The 27377-nt window shown below is 39.9% G+C and overlaps 2 protein-coding genes across 2 annotated transcripts in view; one reads left to right on the top strand and one right to left on the bottom strand.

Annotated features, from left to right (window-relative positions):
- The window catches only part of ypel1 (yippee-like 1), a 1016165-nt gene that overhangs the window by 70682 nt on the left and 918106 nt on the right, over positions 1 to 27377 (top strand). The gene's annotated exons all lie outside the window — the stretch shown is intronic.
- Positions 24916 to 27377, bottom strand: part of ppil2 (peptidylprolyl isomerase (cyclophilin)-like 2) — a 77898-nt gene continuing 75436 nt past the window's right edge. Inside the window, exon 20 of the mRNA XM_028824093.2 lies at positions 24916 to 26647. Within this exon, the coding sequence (XP_028679926.2) occupies positions 26536 to 26647 (112 nt within the window). The 3' untranslated portion in view covers positions 24916 to 26535. The remainder of the gene's footprint in view (positions 26648 to 27377) is intronic.

The following is a 27377-nucleotide window of genomic DNA, read 5'->3' as shown; positions in this document are numbered from 1 at the left end:
TAGACTTCCCTAACTTATATCTCAACAACAACTCATCCCTTATCAAGCAGCAATAGCCTGTACGGCTCTACAATTTGTGGTTCACTTGCATTGCATACAGTTTAATAGTCTGCTTCACGGAGTGAAGTACTTTATGAATAAAATGCCATTGTTTTCCAGTCTCAAACTGGGCTAACCTTTTTGTACCTGATTAGCTTACCTCTGTTTGACACTGCCTCCAGCACTGGGTGTTAAACCAACAACAACAGCAACATTTATTTCTATAGCACATTTTCATACAAATAATGTAGTTCAAAGTGCTTTACATGATGAAGAAAAGAAAAATAAAAGACAAAGTAAGAATTTAAATAAGACAACACTAATTAACACAGAGTAAGAGTAAGGTCCGATGGCCAGGGGGGACACAAAAAACAAAAAATACTCCAGACGGCTGGAGAGAAAAAAATAAAATCTGTAGGGGTTCCAGACCATGAGACTGCCCAGCCCCCTCTGAGCAACAGAGGTTTAGTTCAATTTATAGGCAGCAAGTAGAATGTTACGATTATGCTTAGCTAGACCATTTACAATTCACACTATGAATCCTAAAGATGTAAAACAGACACTTGAATTTGATTTACTTGCAGAGGCTGATGAGGAGGAGATAATAAACTACAGACAAATGTACTGGAAGCGTCTTGACAGAAATTAAGGCATGTCCCCATTTGAAAGAGGTTGCAGGCAAATGCTTTCAAGACCTGTCATTCGCTTTTGTCTGTCCTAAGTGTGTGCAGGTGTCATTAATGGATGTGTCCAAAGGTTAATCCATTCATAGCAATTATCTCTGTCCTGCTGACAGACAGAGGAACAGAAGTTTGAGCTTGAAATATAACTTATATGAATGAAGAAGCCGCTTTTGGGTGAGGGTTAAAGAAAGTGTAAATGTGTAACAGCCCGCCAGTTTATTTGTTTTTTAATCTTTACTTGAACACCTTCCAGAAATTAAATAAAAGCTTTTGGCCAGAAGGAACGAAAGTGATGCTCGGGCTGAGGCTCAGAGTAACCGAAAGCTAACAGCTGGCAGCCTATATAATTTCCCAGCAGGATACCTTTCTGCACAACACTCTGCTGTCCGATTGAAAATCCAAATAACAGATCAGCATTTGGTAATAACAGTCTGTGTGGCAGGTGTGCGGAAGGCTTTTATTTTTATGTGTGTGTGTCACATTCTCCCTTTCAGAACCAGAAAAGGAGTGAGAAGAGAAGTGGAATATAAATAAATTAATTAAACAACTAGAGCACTCAGACAGTCTTAACCCTTGCATCACCTTGGGAGTCCTGCTATCCCCAAGGAGATCCAGTGGTTCTTTTTACATGTTGTTTTATCTCCAGGCATTTTATTGATGCACTTAGTCTTAGCACTGATGCTTAGTTAGTAACATCTGGTTTTCCCCTGAGACATAACATTCCAAAATTGAGGGGCCTATATCTAATGAAAACTAATTCTGAAACTTAGATATATTTTATACATACCATAGCTTTAATAATAAATCATTTTACAAAGCATTAAATAGGCTAAAATTGACTAAGGTGTGAAAAAGTAGTTAATGTCTGGGGTGGAGCAGAGGTACTGGTTACCTCTGGCACTGTTCCACAAATAATACAAGCTTTCATCACAACTGAGAGATTCAAAGTACAAGCCACTGTCCTGCTGATCTCTTAGCATCAGTAATAGTGTAATGGCTACAAGTCTGTCCTTCAAAAAATCACACTGGCATTGTAATCTGCTGAGAGTTAATGACTGAGGGAGTATAACCAGCATTTGTAATCCTCTATGGGATTGAGCCAGACGCTGGTAATCCCTTTAGGTGGGGGAAAGGAGATCTTTCTGAAATACTTTATGAGGAACTGGGTCAATACAGATTTGATATTATGTAATTGAAGAAATAATTGTGTGTTTTCTTAGTAATGAGAGAGGAACGGTGGTTAACAGTATTTTACCAAGGGGAAACCTAATGAGGAGTTTGAACCAAAATCTGCAGTTAAGTATCAGGAAATCGTTGTGTACTGGGAATCACTAATGATTAATGGTGTCAGTGCTGGTAACCCCTTAAGGTAATTGAGTAGTGCTATTCCCTTACTTAAAAAAAAAATGACTGGTATCCTCTGAAATTAGAGCATCTGTTACTTTGGGAGGTAGATGAGACATTTGTAACATATTGAGGTCATGTGGTTGAAAAAGTTAATTCTAAAAAGAGAGAATAGGGATACACTTACTGTATTGGTGAATCAAGTGAAATTGCCTAGGTGATTAAAAAAATAACTAATGGACATCTTGTCAGGCTTTCTTCAAAACTGAAAAAATGTCATCCATTATATTTTTAACTATTATTTATTATTTAATAATTATCATACTTCTGTCTTCACCTTTTTATATTTGATATCAATTTCTAATGTATAATTTTTAATTTAATTGCACAATATAGGCTGCTCATTGAGCTGCATTGCTCTAAATATCCATTAGTGTGTACATGTGACAAATAATTTAAATCTCTAATGTTGGCCCGTCATTTGCTCTCGGAACATCCCACAGGTTCAAATATAGCCATGGCATGGAAGGGCTATTTCATTTCCATTGTTTCTCATAGCAACTGGTGATAAATCTCTACTCCTAGTAGCTCTTTCCAGCTCACCCAGGTGGTCCATTGAATGAGATCCTACAGTTGGAGAGACTTTTATATCAATCTTATAATTCACTATTTTATTCCTTGCATTGGTATACTTCTGCCATCAAGGAATGCACCCAATTAATAAACCTGATGTCTTGTGGCATTCGACCGTTGACACTTTTGGCCTTATCCTCTCAAAAGTGTGAATTGCCATTAGCCAAGTGATATTTTTATCAATTCTCTGTTATCCTGAGTTTGTATTCCTTAGGCCACTGTGTTAACACCACCTTTGTGGAGGGGTTGATTGACTGGTCAGATATGTTGGAAGGACAGGTGTGGCCAATAAGTATTCATTCAATGTATACTAGCAACCCATTATGAGGAATGGTGTCAAAGATCCATCTCAAAGATGAATCAAATATCAATAATCATTTGTTGTTTCTAGGAAACACTTGTGTCACTCCTGATTTACTTAGTTAATATAGTTGACAGAAGTATTGTGAAAATTAGATAGATAGATAGATAGATAGATAGATAGATAGATAGATAGATAGATAGATAGATAGATAGATAGATACTTTATTAATCCCAATGGGAAATTCACAAAAATTAAAACTAGGGTGTGCTTGTAGTCTTTCTGATAAATTGTACCAGTACTGATAACTCCTTAACTCAAATGAAACTGGTATCTGTGCTAGTTTTTTGAAGGTGCTCAGTAGGTGCACAGTCTGTTAAAAGTAAATGATGCTTATGACATCAATATTGGTGATTTTTTTGTAAGGCAAATTAGTCAGATATTGATATCCTCTCATAAAGGGCGTGGCGGACCTGTGGCCTCAGGTGGTGAAGCAGCAGCCGCTCCATGGTCTTCATCACATATGACGTCAGGGCGACAGGCCGGAAGTCATTCAGCTCACTAGGATGTGATACCTTTGGGACTGGGGTGATACAAGATGTTTTCCAAAGCCTTCGGGACTCTCCCCTGTTCCAGGCTCAGGTTGAAGATGCACTCATGGAGAATCCACTGCATCCATTAAACAGTATCATCTCCAGACAGAGGAGCAGCTTCAACGACTGACTGCTGTCAATGTCCTGCTCCACTGACAGACTGAGGAGATCGTTCCTCCTCCACACTATGCGACTCTTCAATTCCACCCGGGGAGGTAAACGTTAACATTATACAAAGATGCTGTCTGTCTGTATACCTGCATTGTTATCACTCTTTAATTTATTGTTCTTTATTAGTATGCTGCTGCTGGAGTATGTGAATTTCTCCTTGGGATTAATAAAGTATCTATCTATTGATCGATCAATCGATTGAGGCTAATGGGAGTGATTCCTGAGAGACTAAATGGAACTGATATTAGCATTACATAGTGGGAGCCTGCCTATAGAACAGACTCTGGTTATCTCTCAAAGACAATGAGGCTAAGATATCTTTGAATCACTGTGTAAAAATTACATGCGTAACCCTAATTTAAGAGCTTACTCTGGTATGGGATATTATTCTATTATTCTATCACTAGGGGGCGCCGCCCCACGCTCACTTCACTCGCCAACCCCTGGTGTTGGGTAACCCGAAATACATTGATGTATGTATGAGATATATTGGAGTGTAAAGGTGTAGATGACGAACAAAGGAAGTAAAGAACCCATAGCATGGCACCTTAGAAAGATTTATTGGAATATTTCTTTATACACAACATTTGTAGTAAAGATGGTGTGTTGTCCTTGAATGAGTTTTCCTTGGTATGGAGTATCTATAACTTTGACTTTAATGTCAGATGAACGCCGAACTCTTGAGAAGGCTACATAAAGTTGTCCATGTCCAAATACAGGCTCAGAGAGGTATATGCCAACTCTGTCCATGGTTTGTCCTTGGGATTTGTTGATTGTCATGGCAAATGCAGGTTTAATGGGAAATTGGCGTCGTTTAAGTGTAAAAGGTAATTCCAGGTCAGAACTTGTAAGGTCAACTCTAGGAATCAAAACAGTATTGTTAGAATGTGATCCTGTAAGTACTTTTGCTTCAATAACATTGTCTGTCATGGTGTTGATGGCTAAACGTGTACCATTGCATAAACCTTGTTTAGTATTAAGGTTTCTTAATAGCATGACTATTGTCCCGATTTTAGGGTTAAGATTGTGTTGTGGTAATCCGGCTGGTTAATAGTGTTTAAATATTCTAAGAGGAAATTAAGATGCTCATTCTCGTCTTCAGAATCAACATTGTCAGTACTTAGAAAGAGGCGGCTTTCTCCAGGAAGTAACGCAATGACCTGGTTATTTATGCGATCAACGTCAATATTCTTTGGACATAATATAGCCCGTTGTGTTAATAGTGGTATCTGGTTTAATGTGATTGCTGTTCCAAACACCTCCGTCACTAAGTCGTCGCAGATAAAGGCTTGAGGGATCTGAATAATATCTGGGTGAAGTCCATATGTTTGCTTCCGTGGTTTCAGACGCGCGTTGTAGGCGCCTACGTTTATTTGTTTTATCTATGCGGGCTCGTTTTTGTAGCTCCGTTAGTTGAGCTGGATCGTTTTGGAGCCGTGACCGTGACTCCATTAGTTATCCGTTGTCTACCGTTAGTAATATGGATAATTGCACTTACTGTTAATACGGAGTGTTTTCTGTGGTTGTACTGTTAATAATGCATCACTGTAATGTGATTCACATATGCTATATGGTTTGGACGTATGAGGATGCCGTACGTTTAATACGGAGAGTTCGTTTATTCTTATTACCCGGACCATGCTGTGTAGTGTGGACGTTTAGTTCAGAAGCGCGTTGTAGGCACTTGCGCCTTTCGTACTTTCTCGCGCCTTCCGTACTATCTTTGTGGACCTTTGCGGACTCCGTAGTGTCTTCCGTTTGACTCTGGGGTGCAGTGCAGAATCTTCTTTTCTGTGTGGCTGTGTCGTTAGTCGTTAGCTATGGGCGCGTTGTTGCTTCATGTCTTATTTACGTTAGTTGAGCTCTTTCGTTTTTGAGCCGTGACTCCTTCGTTCGCGGTGGATCAGACTTCGCTTGCGGTTTATGAGACGCGCGCTGTAGGCGCCTGCGCACTATGTCTCCTGGGTCCATCGCCGTGTACCTGCGTCAGTGCCTTCCGGTTTACCATTCTCGGTTAGTAATATGGATAGCTTAATATATCCATCCATTTTCTAAATCATAATGATCCTATTATATCTATCTTTCTATCTGCTTATTTTTGGACACAGTATGAGCAAATGCAATTGAACTTTTCAGGGATCATACTCTTATCCAGGTGGAGGTCAACTTTTTGTCAGAGAAAACATTCTGCCTCTGCATGCCCATATGTCTGATTATTGAGACTGGGGGTTTGAATGTACTGAACCTAAATGTTTTGCCTTGAAATCTATTTGACTGACTGAAAAATAATTGGAATTCATCTGCAAAGAAAAACAATAAAACTACTTTGGGAAAAAGATAAGAGAGACACTTCAGAAGCAGTGCATTAAATGTAGTGTTATTTTTGTGTGTGGTCTTGAGTGCTCCTTGTGGCGGACTGGCAACTGATCCAGGGATGCTTCCAGTCCTGTGCCCAATGCCGGTAAGAGACTCTGGACAAGGTAATCATGAAATGGGTGAAGTAAATACAGAAAATGGAAAGATGGTCAAATATTTAAGGTATTACATAAAATAAAGATCTACATGGGGGCTGCCTTTATTTTCTCAGAAGCAGAAATGTTGTGAAAGATAGCTCCATGCATTGAAATTCTGCCATGTGCCTAATGTGTGCAACCCACTTCACCTGCCTGGGCTCTTAGTATTGAGTGAACACAAGTCCCTACAATTTATAATGATGGTGATGAGGTGTTATATAAAATAAGCACTGGTTGACCATTTATGTGAACATTTTAAAAATTTGCTCTTAAAGTTGTCCATATTATGTATGGTGGACATGAGTAGCTTATTGGGAAGTGGCTGTTGACTTCATTCAGCACTGGTGTTTTATGTGCCTTTGGATAACCCTAAGGGGGATCAGAATTAAAAAAAAAAAAAAAAAAAAATTTAATGTTTTTATAGGCAGCAATGAGAGGAAAAAGTAAAAAAATGGGATATTCCAAAAAAGAACAACAGAATACAATCCCCCCACCTTTTTTTTTTGGCAGGGTGGTTGAAGACTGGTGTAGCAGCAGCTGCCAGTATAGTGGAAGCAGATGTGTGGACTTGCCTAAAGGCAGTCGGCCTTTGTAGACGGTCCCATCACTGCCATTAATCAGTTGTCTGCTGGTTTTCCCCAGAGTGAAATAATCAAAGAGAGACCAGCTTTTTTTTTTTTTTTTTTTTTGCCTTTTTTCAGATGGTACTGACAGGCAGTTGAAAACATTACAATGCAGTAAAATTGATTGGATTCGGAGAATTCCATCAACTAACTAGATGTTAGTAGTACCTCACAATATTATGACCTGCAGAAAAAAAAGACAAGTCCATGGAGAGATATCGATGCTAATGTGTTTAGGGGAGACTGACTTGGGAGGAAGGAGGAGTCTTTTAGGCCATAGACCCTGCACAGTCTGATCCACAAAAGCTAGAAGCACTTAGTTGTCAGCTTGAATAACCACACACGCCGCTCTCCTTGTGTATGTTCCCCTTAAGCAGGCACTGTAATTTGAGAACACCCTCCTTTCTGCTCAATTAGTAAATTTCCTGTTTGCTGGGGCCTCACCTCCCTTGCTCAGCTGAGCCTGACTATGAGGCCTTAGTCCTGGTTGCTGGTTACACCACTTGTTTTTGACTCGTTTATAATAATAGCCTACTGCATCTTTGCATTTTAAAATAAAGTAATTTTATGAGGTACTGGAGGGACTTAAGTACTGCCATTTTCAACATCCAGTGGCACTTCTCCTTTGATTTGTACTTGTCCTGTGTGTGTGCCAAGAACGAGAACAAGGCCTTCTGCCTACCTTGCACTAAGCCACATGATATCTCACATTGTCACTTGTGACAATATGATAGAGGAAGAAAGGTGTCAGATGACCATAGCACATAGTATGCATATGGTCCCACACCTATCCATCCCATCGCCTACCTCTAAATGGGTACAAGAGGACACCAGTGAACCTGTAGGTGAACAGTGGTAACAGTGGATGTGGGATGGGGTAAAGGTAATGTAACAAACATGCTGCTGATTTGCATTGCTCCTTGTCAGTCCTTGTAGGGTTGTGTGTATGGATGTTTCATTAAATGTTCTCTTGAACTCTGATTTATCCTGGACAATCATATCAGACAGGGGGCTCTCCCCTAAACTTTTCTGCAAATTTCTTCTGCAAGGTAAAAGTACTGATTCTTTACTGCTTTTGAAAGCCAATATACCCAGAGGGGATATACACTAAAGGCCCAGAATATTCTTAAGCATTCCATCATTTGTGGACAAACCTAGGCCCTCACCATCCCCCAACCTGCTTTTCCTTTGATCCTCCCCCTCTTCAGGCTCTCTCATCTTTCATTTCGATGAGTTGGCCATTTGCCATTTACCCTTCCATGAGCCAATTTCTAAATATGGCCCTCATTTTCCAACTTTACTTGGCTGGTTTCAAAAGCACAAACAAAGAACACAGTCGGTTGAACAAGAAGGCTGACCAAGTCTGGGGCCTCATTTTTTATTTACATCCACACATGTGATATGAGCTGTAAATGACCTCCGGAGCAGACAGCGTGTCGTCGCTGTGAGAGCGCTTGTAGCTTTCCACTGGATCAATTAAACTGGTAAATTTAGCACTGGTGTTTATTTTAAGTACATAAGGGACTGTGCAGTACTTATGAGAGTGTGGCATAAGAGGAGTCATAAAGGAACCTAGTGCAGAATATATGATAGATAGATAGATAGATAGATATAGATACTTTATTAATCCCAGGGGGAAATTCACATACTCCAGCAGCAAAAAATATTAAATTAAAGAGTAATAAAAAATGCAGGTAAAAAACAGACAATAACTTGAATAATGTTCAACGTTTACCCCCTCTGGTGGAATTGAAGAGTCGCATAGTTTGGGGGAGGAATGATCTTCTCAGTCTGTCAGTGGAGCAGGACAGTGACAGCAGTCTGTCGCTGAAACTGCTCCTCTGTCTGAAGATGACACTGTTTAATGGATGTAGTGGATTCTCCATAATTGATAGATAAATAAATAAATAAATGAAACCAGTGATAGTCTAAAAGACAAGCCTCCCCAGACAGATGATACTTGGATTAAATGCAGTGATGCTCAGATGGGTGCCTCCAGCTGAAAGGAGATGTTGGCACAGGTGGCCACTAGACAGATTGCAGAGTACCCCCATGCACATGTTAAAACAACCCTACACTCCTTCACTAATTATCTGAGCCCACAACATGAACATACCTATGGCTAAGACCCAAAACTGGAGCAGTCATGTTTGGAGCAATTTCTGAAGCTACATGGTAACATTGTATTACAGCAGATGTTCAGAAATTCTAATTTCTAATTCTAGACATGACCTTGGAAGGTGAATACCTCATTTCAGGAGACATGCACATTATAGGCCAAACTAAAGATGCCAATTGGCTTGACAGTATAGAATTTTTAAAAAGAACTCTTCAGCCTGGCATTGAACTGGTTTACCAGTTCTGAATTTACTGTGCACAAAAAAAGAGTTGTTATATAAATTATGTGCCCCCCAAACCAAAAAAAAAAAAAACAGTAGGAGGAAAAATCCTTCTGGAATGCCTGCTGTTGCTTCTTAGACTGTTAACAATGATGTTCCAGACCTTCCAAAGTAACCATTTCTGTTTTGCTCTTGAGTCCCACCTGAATACAAATGTCACTCCAGTCACTGTGATCTCCCTTTGTTTATATGGATTTTCTCCCACATTTCAAAGATATTCAGGTTATATTAATGAACAACTGTAAATTGTTCCCTATATGGGTGAGTATTCCTTGTGATCAACTGGTACCCACCCAAGGCTTGGTTCCTTCCTTGTATTTGATGTTGCCAGAATAGGCTCTATTTTCAGTTGAATTAAGTTGGTTCAAATTTAGATGAATAGATGGAAGGTCATTACAAATTACTTATAAATCCCAAGTGGATTGTATGGTGGTATCCATAGTTCTACGTTGCAGGTAAGAATTTCACTTAAGGCTGAAAACATAACAATACCACTGTTACTACATTTGAGCTTTGGCAGTTGGCATGATGTTCTTTGAAAACACTGTGATTTTGTGGTGGAGTGTAAAGCATCCAATGCCTTACCACCGGAGGGGTCTATTTAACTTGCTAAGGTATGAGGGCTTGGGTGGGCTCTCAAGGTTTCAGCCATTAGTCTCATTAGATTCACCTTCTCCCTAAAAGGCCATCTTTCAGCATTTTCACACATTGCTAGTTTTGGCCGTACCTACTTACTTCTGTAGCTACTACTGTCTGAATTATTTACAGTAATACTTATTATATCACTCCAAACTGTATCACTGTACCTAGACATTTTCTGTACTGCACAGCAATTTTTTAATTCATTAATTTAATTACCAGTGCCAAAAAATAGAGGGTCCACTAAATTGCATTTGGCCTGCTTGGTGAGTTAGTGTTGAGAACGTTGACTGTCAGACCTGTTTTTTTCTGCCCAAGAGCTTTAAATTTCAGATGTAGGCCGATGACACTAATAACGAATGACTTGAGCATTGCTTGAATTTAATTGCTAAAGTGGCTAACATGAAAAGCAGCTTAATCACAACTGAAGGCTTGTCTGCTTAATTTACCTTTTCATTTCTCCATTAATTTACAAATGTGATCCCTGACAAACATTGGACACTTAAGAAGTAATGCACTCAAGTTGTTCTGCATGAGAGTGTCTGATTTGCAAGGTTCTTGCCATTGTATAAAATTGTGTGTCCAGTTAACACGGATGATACACACAAGAATATTTTAAAGAAACTAAAAACCCCTGGAAGACCATGACTGGAACATGGAGGGAGATGAAAAGGGTGAATGAATATACCGTGCCTTAAGACACACCAGAAACACTTAGTCTGAGTCATCCAATCACAGAATTAAAGAGAGGCAGGACAGAAGACTTGCCCAAAGGTACTGCAGAAAAAATGAAGAAGGAAAGCTAAGACAGAGGGGTTGATTGGCAGCAAGAATTGAAAGTTGCCAAGCTGCAGCTAGTATCTGGTGGTCTGGGTTGCTCTCATAATTGTGTTTTACTCACTTTTTGTTAATAGTTAAGGTGGGGGTTGTCTTCAAGGCTACTTACTAATGTTAATTACCCACACAACATTCAGTGTGGCCATTCACATTATTTCTTTCTACCGATAAAAGTGAAACACTTTGAAAAGCATTCACTAAAATAGCTTGGTGTACAAAAATAGCACATATAGTTTATAACAGTTGTTGGTTTATTTAGCAGCCATTAAGATACACTTCTGTATTTCTTAAGTCTACTGTAAGTCTCAACACATGTTCAGAGGAAAATGACCTAGACATTGGGTATCTGTATTTTAGAGGAAAGTTTCTGCTTATTATTTTTACAATTCTAAGTATTCAACATCCGGAGAAATGGATTAAATTACTCACCATGATAATGTCAAAAATGGGAATATCAGTGAAATAAATAGAGATAAGGAGGACTAAGAGGCAAGTGTAGATAGGCAGATTTAGAAAAATGAAAGAATGATATGATCTCTAGAGATAAGGAGGACTAAGAGGCAAGTGTAGATAGGCAGATTTAGAAAAATGAAAGAATGATATGATCTCTAGAGATAAGGAGGACTAAGAGGCAAGTGTAGATAGGCAGATTTAGAAAAATGAAAGAATGATATGATCTCATTTGTGAAACCAAAATCTTATCTAATAAAGATGAGTATACTTCTCAAATGATGTCAAAGGTCTTTATATTTAAAGTAACAAAATCTCAAAGTTAATAGTGACCCGGATTTGATTAAGTGTGACTGAATGTACCCTGTGGTGATCTTGTGGTCAGTGCTCCACATGACCCTGACCTGAAAATAGATGGTAGTGGCTTCTTAAAAAACTGTTGCCATATGGACAATGCTATGATGATGTAATTGACACGTAGTTGGAGTCTACATCTTATCAAGAACATGAAGATTAGGCATTACCTGTCATTCTTAATATTTGAACAGCTCATAGTTTATAAAGTTCAAAATTAAAATGAAGTTTAGGTGCTACAGACTTAACAGTGGGTTGTCTGTGAGGCATAAAGGCATTTTATAGGAAATAAAATTAGCTAGTAGTGATAATAACTATCATGAGAAGTATGGAAGGGGCTAAATTCTGCAGGAACTTATAAATATATCACTGTTTGATGATAATTTACATGTTTAAACTGAAAGGAGCTTGCAGTTATATCATATTTCATAACTTACTGTTTCTAGGAATTCCTTTAGGATATACAATTTGACTGGATGCCACTCTGAGGACCGGCATGCTCATTCATGTAATATCAAAAATGCATATGGTGACTAACTATCTAACCAGCATTTGAGGCTCATCTGCCAGCAGGTAGGGTACCTGTCAACCATCTATTTATCAATTAATTTTATAATCTGCTTTATCCAATTCAGGGTCGCACTAAACTGACACCTGGCCCAGCAGCCTCTGGGTGCAAGTTGAACATCAGTCCACAACAGGGAACACTAGGGCACTCGCTCGAAGAGAAAGCACAATAAAAATGTAATTTAAAAAAAAAAATCCATTCTTGTATATACTGTACTGTCACCAGGAGTCTACAGTAAATGTGAATCAAGATTAAGATTGTCTCAGGCTAATGTGAGTACGGTTTCAAAGTTAAAGGAGTCTGCACATTCTGTCTTAGTGGGTTTCTGCCACACTGCAAAGATGTAAGATGTTGGGTTAACTGGTGACCCTTATTTAACTCCTTATAAGTGAGTGTGCCCAGTGAGGGATTGGCACTCCATCCAAGGCTGGTTCCCACCATGTACCCAGTGCTACTTGAAAAGGCTGCTGCAGCTCTGAACTGGATTAAGCAAGCTAAAAATGCCCAGAGTTACTTTTGTTCTGTTTGTTGTAAAAAATGTGTTTCAGAAACATAAATTTACATTTGTGACAGATTGGGGGGGGGGGCGGGTTCTGCATGTAAAAATAATTTTATACACAGAAAAAGGCTGATGTAGGAAACATTGAAATTGCCATGGAATTAGAAGTTCATCAAAACTGAGTGCCATATGAGAACTAAGTAACAATCTCTAAGTGCAGATAAAAAGGAGCTGCACTTTGTCTTGCATCTTATACCCTCTTCTAGCTGATCTATGTCCCCCGCCCCTGGTTGTAATCAAGATCTGGTTGGCGCTGTAAACTTTATTATTGCATTAAACAGTAGCTTTAATCAGTGTTTACAATTCTTTAATACTGTATGCATTTTTGATTTTTTGCTTTCTACACTAACCACTGTATGAAAAGCTTTTTTTTTTTTTACTTTGGGGGCATTATGGTTGGTATTTAAGCAAGTAGAAATTTGAGATATAATTTACGATTTTCTCACCACCACCCAGGAAAGACCCTCACACCATACCTGGGCAACTTGAATGCTGGTGCTGAACTTGTGCCAGATGTTACCAGTTTCATTAATGCTCCAGTGTTATCATGCTTCATCACCAAACATTCTGCCACATGGTTATACTTTCATTTAAATGCTTTCTTAGAATTTTCACCCTGCATATCTGTTGTGTTTTGAGTCTGTCTAAACTGTACCAGGCAGAAACTAGGACTCAACCCTGCATGAGTTGGCAGTTGGTCACTTTTACCAAGCAAACTATAACATTTCCCACATCCCAAACCTGTGCAACCTTGGGAAAGGAAGACCCAGGCACAATAAGAATGTGTAAAATCCACATCAATTGCATCTAGGCTGCCATATAAGACAGAAAACACTACCCACTATGCCACTACCCTATGCATAGTACAGAAAAATTATGAGGGGAAAAAAAGAGAAAAATGGCTGTTAAGGATCAAAAAGAGCAAATCTAACAGAGCATTTACATTTGCAGCTAATCTGGCAGGCATGTTATCTGTGACATATTTACGGTGCTATATTTTAATTTACACTGTTGAAGTTACAGCAGTAGAATTTGCCATTCTAAATAGAGAGGCATATGTGACTGGTGGACACGATGAAAGATACTCTGTAAAATAAAAGATTAACAGAGTTAGGAGTTCTAGGGAACCGGTTAAGTAAAACCCACAACAGGCTTTACAGGAAAGGCAGGGGAGGTTCCCATTCCGAACAATGTGTGAATCACATCAGGAAACTCCTGACTCCCAGAGTTGACAGGGCTGGCAAGTACCACTGAGCACTTAGATGCACATGTCTTTCTCTATTTTTATTCAGTAGGAAAAAAAAAACAACTTCTTAATTCTGTCTGGATGTGCAAAGTAACTTTATATAAGCATTAAGCATAAAAAACTCCAACATTGTTCATTGTACAGCCCCATAATATACACTTGGATATAAAGAGCTAGTGCAAAGTAGGAGTGAACCATATGGCACAAATACGTGCTCACTTTTATAGAACTAATGTAAAATGCATGTTCGAGAAAGCCAGGTGAAAGCCACAAGGTCACAGGGAGGACCAGTAAGCTGTACATACAGTAGACAGCACAGCATAGCTAACCATTACATCACCATGCTGCCCTACATTAGTATCAGGTATTTATTTCTAAAGAAATTGTTTACCTTCCATGTTTACAATGATATTCAGCTATTCGCTAGCACACACTACAATTGTCCACTGGGTTCTGTCCAGTAATACACCAATACCCAAAATTAAATGGCACTAACTGTTTAAGAGCAGATTCTCCCTAGCACACCACTCCCCAGAAGGCCTCCAATGTCTGCAGAACCTTAATAATGAGTTTTGACCCCAAGTGTTGTCCCAGCCCAGGCAGGCGGTTTACTCAGTACTGAAGTGATTGCTTCCACTTGCGCTGGCGGAGGATATACCCTGTTTACTGTTGTTCATCCTTGCCCACTAGAAAGTGTTTTATTTTTCTTACAAATGTAAGCGTATGTGGGAACTGAGCTTGACGGAATACAGACAATCAAAATTGTCAGACGCCACAACCACAAGTGAATGCAGGTTTATTGATTATTCTGTACAGATGTCCATCTTTCTTGTAAGAGATGGCCGGTAGCAAGTTAGCTTACTGAACAAGTCAGATGGACCGAATGCCCTGCAGGAATCCCTGCTATACGCAAGGAGCAGTATCACAACTCACCCTTGCCGTGCCTGTGCATGTCTCCAGTGTAAGCCACTGGTCAGTGCTCCCTTTACCAGCGTAGCATGTAATCCTCTCACACCATCACTCATTCTAACTCAGCCTCACTGATCTGTACCCTTTTCTCATTGCTGCAAAAATCCCCTTGACCCTGACAGAGCTGTATTTCACAACTGTAGTAGTTCCCGATCGCAGTGTGTCTCTCCTAACATGGCATGTGTTTTGTCTGAGGCCAGATTAGACAAGTATTGAAGACTACATCGTAGTTAGGATGTCCCATGGTCACAAATCTCAGGCACCGTCACCTACGTACTCAATCTCTGATGCACACACTTAAAATTCCTGCTAATTTCACTGAGTGCACTCTGAAATAAAGCATGACTGACAGCGTAGCCTGAAAAAAACTGGAGGCCTTATTTCTTTGAGCCTAACCCAGTAACACAGATTTTTTTTCCAGCCTGTCATGTTCTCCATACTGCAGACACAGCAACTGCTGCCAACCTCACCAGCTGGCCTTTTAGATTGGGGTGGTGGGGGTCGGGGTCTGGCTTTTCAGCTGCTGTTCCCGACAGAGACCCCATCTCTCTCTCTTTCTCTCTTACAACACTTTGGCCTGTGTAGCCATCATCAGTTTCTGAAACCTGTGCCAGGCTCAGCCTCTGCCCGCTTACACCAGAAATTTCTTTTGTAAATTCTGCACATTGGGTTATTGTTAACTGCACCCTCAGCAAACAAGCAAAACAAGGAACTGCAGAGTTGACTGTCACTAGCAAAGAGAGACAACAAAGTGTCTGTATCATGGTTTCAATGTGTTCAGCCGTGCAAAGGGTGGCATAGAAAGTCCAAGCATTGTCTGTTATCTGAATGTGTGCTCTACAGTGAAATATGTACAATACAAAAGCAAGAAGGGTGGGGGGTGCTGCATCTATGCATTGATTTTAACATGCAGTGCAGGTTAACAGATAGGCCAACCCTGAGGCAGCTGCCTAGGACAACAGATAATAGGGAGGCAGTTCCAGTTGCCTATAGCTGTGCCCCTCTGTAGCATTACTGTCATTATTCAAATCAGCTTGGTGTGAAATCAGTTGTGCTTACAGCTCAAATCAAGAGAATGCAGGGCAGCTCACATGCACATCATTCTGGAAGGCACATATCATAAGAGCCATGAAAGCATTTGAATAACTAAGACACAGAGGCAGAGCATTAGACTTCCAGGAGTTGTACAGCTTTTACTTCAGCATCCACTCACTTAGGAAGTGTTATGGGGCAACACGCTGAGCTGAATAGACCAGGCTAACCTTTCCTTGTCCTTGGTTCCTCCAGGGAAATACCCAGGTTCTCCCAGGCCTGCTGAGAGAGAGAGAGAGAATCCCAACAGGTTTATTGCCTTCTCTCAGGATGCTTTAGCAGATACGTATCATATGGGAGGCACTATTACTATATAGTAAATAAACAGTCATTCTACTCATAGAACTCTTGTACCATTGAGTTCCCTAACTGGTCACAGCCATTAAGCACAGCAATTCCTTGCTGGAACCTAATTTTGACCAATGTCCTCACATACTCTTTCATTTGCTCTCTACAGAGGCTATAACCTTAGGGGAGGATGGAAATGTAAACTGACTTGTAACTTAAAAGGCTTTGTCTGAGGATTGGATACCATTTTCCTAACACCTCCTAATATGATATCCACAGAACTGCTGCTGTTGTTATCAATCCACTGTCTTATCTTATGATCTTATCTTTATCCTCACTTGTAATCAAGATTCTGAGGTATTTAACTCCCCAACATGTGACAGATGCCTACCTCTTACCTGAAGAGAACCATGACCATGAATTTGAAGGTGCTTAATTTTTAGTGCTCACTGGTGGTCTCACAGTCAAGAGCATAACATTATCTGCATACAACAAAGATGAAACTTCAAACATGTTGTTTGCTATAAATTGAAAGACAAGCACTGAAATCTAATGATTCAGCACTTCAATTCAAAGCAGGTAGGTCACTAGAGGCTGCAGAGAAATCTCACAGAAGAACAGTTGACAGTCAGGTGACAGACCCCAGAATATACAGTTGTAGAGTGACTACAGGAAGTAATCAAGAAGTCTACTTCCCAAGCTTTATGGTAAAGAATCACTCAGGATCTCTCCTTTCTCCATTTTACAACCTCACTTGGAGAGGATCGGCAGATATCTATGGCCTCTGAATCCATCAGCATCAAGTGAGCAATAGGAAAACTATGTCGGCCAAACCATTCTACTCGCCCCTTCTCTTCTCAGTTACCCAAGTTCCCCTCAGGGAGTTTGGAGCTTTCAGCAACCTGTTTTACCACTGCATCTAAAGGAGTTCTACATACACATAAAGACAGAAAAGGAAGCTATTTAAATCAAGTGGCCCCCCATTTCATGGAGGATGTGTGGAGGCAGGGTCACCCTGGCCAAATACCTGTGCAAAAACCCACCTAGATCTGGCGCCTTCACAATCAGACATTTTATATTCAAAACAGCAACTCACAACACAGGCACTGGCTCACTTGACCTGCACCCCCCATTAGTCTGCTAACTGAACAGAAACCTTGTATAAGCCATTCCACCAGACTTTCACATGGACGTATTTGAGCTTTGCTCCTAAAACTGACCCATGTGTTAAAACTCCTAAAACATCTCTAGAAATGCTCTCCTTTTCCTGAAAGACAACATGACATCAGACAAAACATTAGCAAGAGGGGACCATCCATATATCCAGACGATCAAATTTTGGAATTTGGTAGGAAAGCTGAAGTACCGCGATGACACAGGAAGGATGTGTAAACTCCACACTGCAGCCGACTTGAGCTAGGATTCAAATTCAGAACTCTTACAGCAACCCCTATTCAATTATGCCAATCAAGTTATGTCAAATGTATTTATAAAGGCACATTTAAAAACAACAGAAGTTGTACCAGAGTGCTGTAAAAAAGAACATGACTATTGTAAAGCAAAAAATTATATAAAACGTTTGTTAGTGACTATTTAATTTCCATTCTCCCCCTCCCGACGACCTTTTCCAGAGTGAAAGGCAGAAAAGAAAAGGAGGGTTTTTTAACAGTCTTAAAAAACTCAATTGAAGGACAATATCTGAAGTGGAACAGTAGGTCATTCCAAAGCCTAGGAGCAAAAAATGAAGAAGCCCTGTCACCCGTAGACTTCAGCTGGGATCTTGGAACCACACGAAGTAGTTAAGCAGATGACCTCAAAGAGGGGATGAAGGAGATCGCAGATGTATTTTGTGGAAAAACTATGCAAGGCCTTAAACACAAACAATAAAATTTTAAAGTCAATCCAAAATCTCACCGGTGGGCAGTGGAAAGAGGCCAGTACAGGTGACATATGTTGTTTTTCTAGTGCTGGTTAGAAATCAAGATGCTGCAATTTGATCCAGTTGAATGCGGAACAGGGTAGATTTGGGCAGTCCCACGTACAGTGGAACCTCGGTTCACGACCATAATTCGTTCCAAACCTCTGGTCGTAAACCGCATTGGTCATGAACCGAAGCGATTTCCCCCATAGGATTGTATGTAAATACAATTAATCCGTTCCAGACCGTACGAACTGTATGTAAATATATTTTTAAAAATATTTTTAAGCACAAATATAGTTAATTACACCATAGAATGCACAGTGTAATAGTAAACTAATGTAAAAACATTGAATAACACTGACAAACACCCAGGCTCCCTGCCCAGCTGCACGCTCTCTCTCTCTCTCTAGCACGGGTGCCTGCCTGCTCTCTCTCTCTCTCTCTCTCTCTCTCTCATCAGCACGGGAGCCTGCCTGCTCTCTCTCTCTCTCTCTCTCTCTCTCTCTCATCAGCACAGGAGCCTGCCTGCTCTCTCTCTCTCTCTCTCTCTCTCTCTCTCTCTCTCTCATCAGCACAGGAGCCTGCCTGCTCTCTCTCTCTCTCTCTCTCTCTCTCTCATCAGCACAGGAGCCTGCCTGCTCTCTCTCTCTCTCTCTCTCTCATCAGCACAGGAGCCTGCCTGCTCTCTCTCTCTCTCTCTCATCAGCACACGAGCCTGCCTGCTCTCTCGCTCTCTCTCTCTCTTACATTGCAGTAGTTCAGCAGTTCACGTCTGACTGAGAACAATGCAACACGTGCGGAAATCATCAGCACTCACAAACCGAAAGGGAAACTGGCTTGTTCGTATACCGAGTGTGTGGTCGTGAACCGAGGCAAAAGTGGTGAACTTTTTGGTCGTAAACCGAGTTGTATGTGTACTGAGGCGTTCGTGAACCGAGGTTCCACTGTATAGTGAATTGCAATAGTCTAACCAAGATGTAATAAAACCATGAATCACTATTTCCAAATCCTTCTGTGAAAGAAAGGATTTTGAGATTAACTCAGTTGGTAAAAGCTGGACTTTACCACCATGGAGATTTTTTTTTTGTCAATGAGTGATGACTCAAAGATGATACCCAGGTTTCTGACATCATTATGAATTTTTGTTGTCAGTGAGCCTATGTGAGTACCAATTTCATTAGCAAAAGAAGTAGGACCAAAGATAACGCCCTTTGTTTTATTTTCACTCAGCTGGAGGAAATTTTGCACCATCCAGACTTTAATATTATCAATACACTCCATCAGTTTTTTTTTTTTTTTTTTTTACAGATCAAGCAATTTCAGGGCCAACTTTAAGATAAAGCTGGGTATTGTCAGCATTACAATGCTAATGGACACCATGTTTTTTCAAATATGGACCCCACAGTGAGCAGATACAGTATAAGGCAAATAGTAATGAGGCTGAATAGAGCCTTGTGGTCCACCTTGTATGAATGGAGCGGATTGCGAAAAATCATCACTTACGTTAACCAACATCAATCTACCTTTTAAGTAAGACACAAACCATCTCAGTGCACATCCTTGAATTCGGACTTGATGCTGAAGCCTTTTGAACAGAACCTCATGGTCCACCGTATCAAAAGCTCCACTAAAGTCTAACAGCACTAAAATAGCACAGGAGCCCAACTACAAGGTTAATAAAATATCACTAGGCACCTTCAACAAAACAGATTCTGTACTATTAAGTTTTTAAAACCAGATTGAAACACATCACATAGATTATTTTCCTCCAAGTATGAAAGTAATTGCACATAAACCACCAATTACCAGTTTCTACAAACTAACAGCCAGGGGGTGACTCCAAGGATAGTCCTCATCAATAGATCCTCCACAGAGATAAATATATTTACTTATTTTACCTCATGAAGCTACCAGTTTACTGTATAAAGCCACCTCCCAAATACAATACACCACTCTTATTACTCTGGGAGGTGGCAGACACAATTTGTGCTCATAAAAGAAAAACTTTATGGCTGTGGATTGAATGACAGGCTTAAAGGCTTGAGTGGGAGGCATAAAAACAGGGCTACACTAATGGCATGTTTAGGCCGCCTCTGGATTTATGAATTCAACACCATTATTGTGTTTCAGCCCCCATTGCACCCCAGAGTGCCTATAAGGACTAAAGGGAGGAATATTCTCTCAGGCTGCAGTTAGGCCTACACATCTATGACTAAGCTGGCTTTATACAAGCAATGTAGTGCAGCCAGTTGATTGCCTGCCCATTTCATTAATAATACAACACCCCAGGCAACACTCCAGTCAGGATCCACCTTTTGTTTAATGGACAGGGTGTCACTAAAGGATGCGCTTACATGTTACGTATGTGCTACTCAGGTGTAACACCAGAGAGAAGCAGCTGTCAAAACTGAACAGCTGAGAGGATGTCAAGTATGCATTATTTAGCAAGGCTGTGGTTTTTTAATACCTTTCTAGGTAAGCCTTGGCATACACAACTTCTCAAATCCCCCTTTTAAAGCAACTTTAATTGCTGCATTCAAGAGTTTCTACCCACATCCCTTCATCTGAGAACTGGGAACTGTCAACAAATACTGTAGTGAAAATCTACCACACTGTGATGTAGAAAATGTACTGAAATCAAAACTGTTTCAGGGTTACAGATTATGTAACAGGTATATATGGTTTCTGATACTAATACACAAAAAAAAATCTCTCTTCATGTAGTAAGCCTTCTCAATCTGGTTTTCACAGCTCACTGACAAGCACCATCCCAGCAATTAAAAAGCACAAGAGCATTTTTCAGCTATAAGTCATTTTGTCAAACAAAAAAGTTTACGTATTTCTTTACTTCACTTTAGCAGCGGATGCTGTATGTCATTATTCATGCTGTTGATATTAAAACAAATTGACATAAATGTATAAATGTATGTGTCAGCGGAGCCACAGAGGGAGCTACCCTCAAACAAACATGAAAATGTTTGTGTTAGATGCCAATTTAAGTGATACAGTGGCACAACATTTAGTGCTGATGCTTCACTGTTCCAGAGTCCTAGGTTCAAATTCCGGCCAGGGAACTGCTTGTGTGGGTTCTTTCCCAAATCTCTAACATTTATGTGTGTTAACTAACTAGCAACTCTACACTGTCATTACGTGCTCAAGTGTAGAAAATGGCAGAATAAACTTGTACTTCACATGTTGGTTACAAATTAGGTATATGGTCCAGCACTTTTTTCTTTTCTTACTGTTTGCAATTAGGGGGTGGTGAAGATACTCATGCCTTCTGTAACAACTAAATAATGTGATTATATAGAAACTATAAGTGATAAAAGGTAACATTCTCAATATTGCTTAATCCATTCCAGGTTATGGGGGGCAGCACCTAATATATATAGTAGTCCTTAAATTTAAATGTGCAATGGTATTAAGATGTACAGTGCATCCGGAAAGTATTCACAGATCATCACTTTTTCCACATTTTGTTATGTTACAGCCTTATTCCAAAATGGATTAAATTCATTTTTTTCCTCAGAATTATACACACAACACCCCATAATGACAACGTGAAAAAAGTTTACTTGAGGTTTTTGCAAATTTATTAAAAATAAAAAATTGAGAAAGCACATATACATAAGTATTCACAGCCTTTGCCATGAAGCTTGAAATTGAGCTCAGGTGCATCCTGTTTCCCCTGATCATCCTTGAGATGTTTCTGCAGCTTAATTGGAGTCCACCTGTGGTAAATTCAGTTGACTGGACATGATTTGGAAAGGCACACACCTGTCTATAGAAGGTCCCACAGTTGACAGTTCATGTCAGAGCACAAACCAAGCATGAAGTCAAAGGAATTGTCTGTAGACCTCCGAGACAGGATTGTCTCGAGACACAAATCTGGGGAAGGTTACAGAAAAATTTCTGCTGCTTTGAAGGTCCCAATGAGCACAGTGGCCTCCATCATCCGTAAGTGGAAGAAGTTCGAAACCACCAGGACTCTTCCTAGAACTGGCCGGCCATCTAAACTGAGCGATCGGGAGAGAAGGGCCTTAGTCAGGGAGGTGACCAAGAACCCGATGGTCACTCTGTCAGAGCTCCAGAGGTCCTCTGTGGAGAGAGGAGAACCTTCCAGAAGGACAACCATCTCTGCAGCAATCCACCAATCAGGCCTGTATGGTAGAGTGGCCAGACGGAAGCCACTCCTTAGTAAAAGGCACATGGCAGCCCGCCTGGAGTTTGCCAAAAGGCACCTGAAGGACTCTCAGACCATGAGAAAGAAAATACTCTGGTCTGATGAGACAAAGATTGAACTCTTTGGTGTGAATGCCAGGCGTCACGTTTGGAGGAAACCAGACACCGCTCATCACCAGGCCAATACCATCCCTACAGTGAAGCATGGTGGTGGCAGCATCATGCTGTGGGGATGTTTTTCAGCGGCAGGAACTGGGAGACTAGTCAGGATAAAGGGAAAGATGACTGCAGCAATGTACAGAGACATCCTGGATGAAAACCTGCTCTAGAGCGCTCTTGACCTCAGACTGGGGCGACGGTTCATCTTTCAGCAGGACAACGACCCTAAGCACACAGCCAAGATATCAAAGGAGTGGCTTCAGGACAGCTCTGTGAATGTCCTTGAATGGCCCAGCCAGAGCCCAGACTTGAATCCGATTGAACATCTCTGGGGAGATCTTAAAATGGCTGTGCACTGACCCTTCCCATCCAACCTGATGGAGCTTGAGAGGTGCTGCAAAGAGGAATGGGCGAAACTGGCCAGGGATAGGTGTGCCAAGCTTGTGGCATCATATTCAAAAAGACTTGAGGCTGTAATTGCTGCCAAAGGTGCATCGACAAAGTATTGAGCAAAGGCTGTGAATACTTATGGACATGGGATTTCTCAGTTTTTTTATTTTGAATAAATTTACAAAAACCTCACGTTATCATTATGCGTTGTTGTGCGCAGAATTCTGAGGAAAAAAATGAATTTAATCCATTTTGGAATAAGGCTGTAACGGTAACAAAATGTGGAAAAAGTGATGCGCTCTGAATACTTTCCGGATGCACTGTGGTGTTAACTGTAAGCAGAAGGCAGACACTTGTAATGATTAAGTTAGCATGTTTGCACAAGACTAAAATAAAGATTATGGCCTTGTTGCCCATAAATTACTTCATAAATTGTAAATGTACAGCCGTTAGGCATTGTCACAGAAGTAGTGGTAATCTGGCTACACATAGCTTCTGAGGTCAGGAACTGGATGCTTTGCTTATTTTAGCTATTAGTTTCTAGCCCAGGGGTCCTAAAACTACAGAACTATAGGTTTTTTATTAATTAAGGCTAGTTACAGCTTTTAATAAACAATTCATTACATTAAGAAGGTTGTCTTTGCTCTCATTTTGAAATTTGTACCACAGTAGACTTCACTTTCTTTACTAGGCTACAGTTTATTACTCCCCTGAGGTTTAACTCTTACCTTACAATGATGCTGTGCCTTACAGGTTTTTAACCTGATTCTAAAACCCACTTTTAGATGCCCTGGATATCTTTTTTTTTTTAAAATTTATACCAATTATATATTGACTGACAATTTTAACCAATAATCCAGAAAATTGTACCATTTAGAACAGATGATCATTAGGATGATTTGAAGGGTTGGACAGATGACATTTAAGGTGATTTTACTGATTTCAAGCGTAAAAAACAGACCAACTTTGACTCAGATGTATTATACAGTATGTTAAATAATGTATTCAAAAAGTTACTTTATGATGAACATACTGTAGTAGTAACTACATCAAATGACCCGACAACCCACTGTTGTCATGACTGGTGTGACTCTAGTGAACTAAAATTGGTGTTAGACACTGTGCTAACATTCTTTAGGACATAAACGAGGAATATAAGTCATCTAAGTGGCGCAGTGGTAGTGCTGCTGCTTTGCAGTAAGGAGACTGTGGAAGATTGTGGGTTCGCTTCCCGGTTCCTCCCTGTGTGGATAGCACTTTGAGTATTAAGAAAAGCGCTATATAAATGTAATGAATTATTATTATTTATCTAAGTAAAATATACCATTCAAAACAAAAATTGGCTCCTAATTAAGAGCTGGCTTTGAAAAAAACATGCAGATTTTGTGGACCTCCAGTGCTGAATGGGGGCCTCTTGTAAGTGAATCACTGGCCCCTAAAACAGTAAAAGAATTTTTAAATTTGAAAAAGAACAAAATGTTTTTTGGAGAAAATATTTCCATTAATCCACATTATTCCAACACCCACTAGTGGTTGTCAGAGTTCTAGGAACTGGCTCATCTTTTCAGAATTCAAGTGTCTAAAAATTAAGAAAAAGGTCTGCATAAGTAACTATGGCCATTAGCCTACAATGCTAGAGTACTGTAAAATGCTATATTTGCTTGAATGTCAGGATCAGTGTTTTAAAAAAGGTCATCTTGTTTTTACTGCAGGTTAGACAGAAAGAGAATCATATGAATCATTCCACATATGTAGCTTTAATTCAAAAATAACCCACAAAAGCAAAACCTAAGACATTTTTTCCCCGTTTCATTGCTCTTGACACTGATAAACTCTTTCGTGAAAGTATTTGTGCACCATGGGACTGCTAAAAGTCTGCCAATCTCACACAACTTGAGTCTCCCCCTAAGGAGAGACAAAAAAATACAGGAAGGGGCTAACTTTAAACACCACATAACAATGAAACCTTTTAATTGTTTTATGCAAAGAAAACCATTACAAAGTTTTTAAACCTTCTAAAAGAATTACAGTTTGTGGGTTTCAGGGCCAACTGGATGAAGAAAAATTTGACTTACTAACAATCAAAATATGCTACAACACCTGCCAAGCATTAAGGAACATGGCTGTCAATCCGTTGTGCATGGTAAAGTATGATCTGAGAGTTGGTTGTATAGGAAAGTGCTTTAACTTATTTGGCTTTGATGAGGAGACAGCTGTTTAAACAATTTTTCACTCCAGACATTGGTATTGGGATGGTGTATGTAGAGATGTGCATACTGCGACATGAATAGAGTAAACTGTGGCATTCAGAGAGGGACAAACACCTCCAGTCCCCATCAGGATAAATCCTGAAGAGCACTGAGTACCAGGCATTAATAGTTGTTTTTTACTAAAAGGTTTAAAGTGACAATGCTCAGCTACCCATTAAATACATTATCAGAAAAAATGAACTGTTAAATGACTTATCAGCAGTAGATATTACTTGCAAACAAGTCCAGAACTCTCAGTGGCAGCACCTCCATAGCATGCTACTATTCAGATTATTATATTTTTTTAAATGAACAGATGGTGGGCTTTATCACTAAGCACAGGCCAAAATAAATAAATAAATGCCCCAGATGGTGGGGAGTAGTGAAAAACACCTTAGTCAGATGTAAACCACATGGAAGCTAATTTTAAAAAGTTACCAAAATAAAACTAATTCATAGCCCACTTAACAATAACAGGAACAGCTGCTATAGTTCCTACATAAAAGTGGAAGACATCCTTCCCTTAACTGCATCTTTAAAAAGTTGCCATACAAACACCACAATAACAACTCAAGTGGTATTCACCATTTTTCAGTTAAATGAAAAAGCATTTGTCAACAGCATTGTGTGTTAAAACCTTCTACATTTCATACATTATTCATAATCATCTGGTTCTCTATCAGTGCAGTTTAATTAAGACACTAATGCAACATTTAAAAGCCCCTTTTTCCCTATGCTGCGACTGCCAGGGCCTAGCCCTGAGGTCATTGTTCCTACCTTCTGCTCATTGGTCTTCTGGGATCTTGGTCTTTATTTAATATGGGAGGCAGTGTACGAGGGAAGAGAAGCTAAAATCGATTTTCTTTCCTTGAGGTCTGGGTGCAGCTCTTCTGGTGGCAGGAAAATGCCTTGAGCTTGCCACAAGCTTTTATAGCATGCCAATCCAGCAATGGAAAAAACAGACCCTCCCTTGGGGGGCCACTTTAGCAAACGCCACCCTGGCAGGATGTAAGTAGGGCCTGATTTAATGTGGCTCAGACACTGCAAGTGATGTGGTGAGAAGCTTTACAGTTGCTGTAATTTTATTCAGTCTGCATTTATATAAAAAGAAACAAAATAAAAATGGGGCAAGTACAGATGGCAAAAGGGAATTAAAAGGAGTAGTAATTATGTTTAAAAAAAAAAAAAGAAAAAAGAAACAAATGATGATATTCCTTGTTGCACTGTGTAACCATCCATTTTCAAAGCCTGTCCTGCATATTTTGGATGGCAATTCGTCGTCATCTTGTGTTGCAATAGTCAGGAGTTATTTTTTCCCCCAAATGTGGGCATGCTACCAGGAACTGAAATCGCCAAAGCCGGTCTTTCCTTTCAGTTTTTTGCATGTTGTATGACCTGCTCCACTTGTTGATGGCTCATCATCCACTCCAGTGTTGGCACGTTTTCTATGGGGGTAAAAGAAAATGGGAGTCAGAGCTTCATAAATTATAACAAAACACATTGATAAGGAAATAGTAGACTTCATTGGTACAAATTCCACAACAGGTTTATCTATGTCTTTACAAGTCTTTGGTGTGAGTCTGTGTGTTCATGAATATCAAACACTGTTGCAGCCTCAAGAGACTATTGAAAACTTCCGTGTTCAAAGTAGTACACATTATTTGAACAGCTGAACTGGAATAGTTTAATTGTACTTGGCTTTTCAAGGAACTCTGACATTTAAACAAAAAGGTTCAGTTTCCAAATAAAGTAAGTTAGTATTTAGTGGATCATACTACAGTGGATTCAGAAAGTTTTTAGACTCTGTCACTGTTTTCATATTTTGTTATGTTGAAACCTTATGCTAAAATCATTTAAATTAATTTTTCCACACATTAAGCAGTACTCAGTACTCTCAGGTTGACAAAGCAAAATCAGAATTTCAGAAATGTTTGCAAATTTATTAGTAATAAAAAAAACTGAAATATCACACTGACTTGAGTATTCTGACTCTTTCGCAGCGACTCCAGATTGGAGTCTTTTTGGGTTTGGGCCTCACACACCTGGGGCCTCATGTATAAACGGTGCGTACGCACAGAAATGTTGCGTACGAACGTTTCCACGCTCAAATCGTGATGTATAAAACCTAAACTTCGCATAAAGCCACGCACATTTCCACGGTACCTCATACCCTGG

Source organism: Erpetoichthys calabaricus, chromosome 18 (genome assembly GCF_900747795.2).
Source record: "Erpetoichthys calabaricus chromosome 18, fErpCal1.3, whole genome shotgun sequence".
NCBI lineage: Eukaryota > Metazoa > Chordata > Cladistia > Polypteriformes > Polypteridae > Erpetoichthys > Erpetoichthys calabaricus.
Note: the sequence above shows the minus strand (reverse complement) of the source record. Positions and strands in the feature narration are given on the sequence as shown.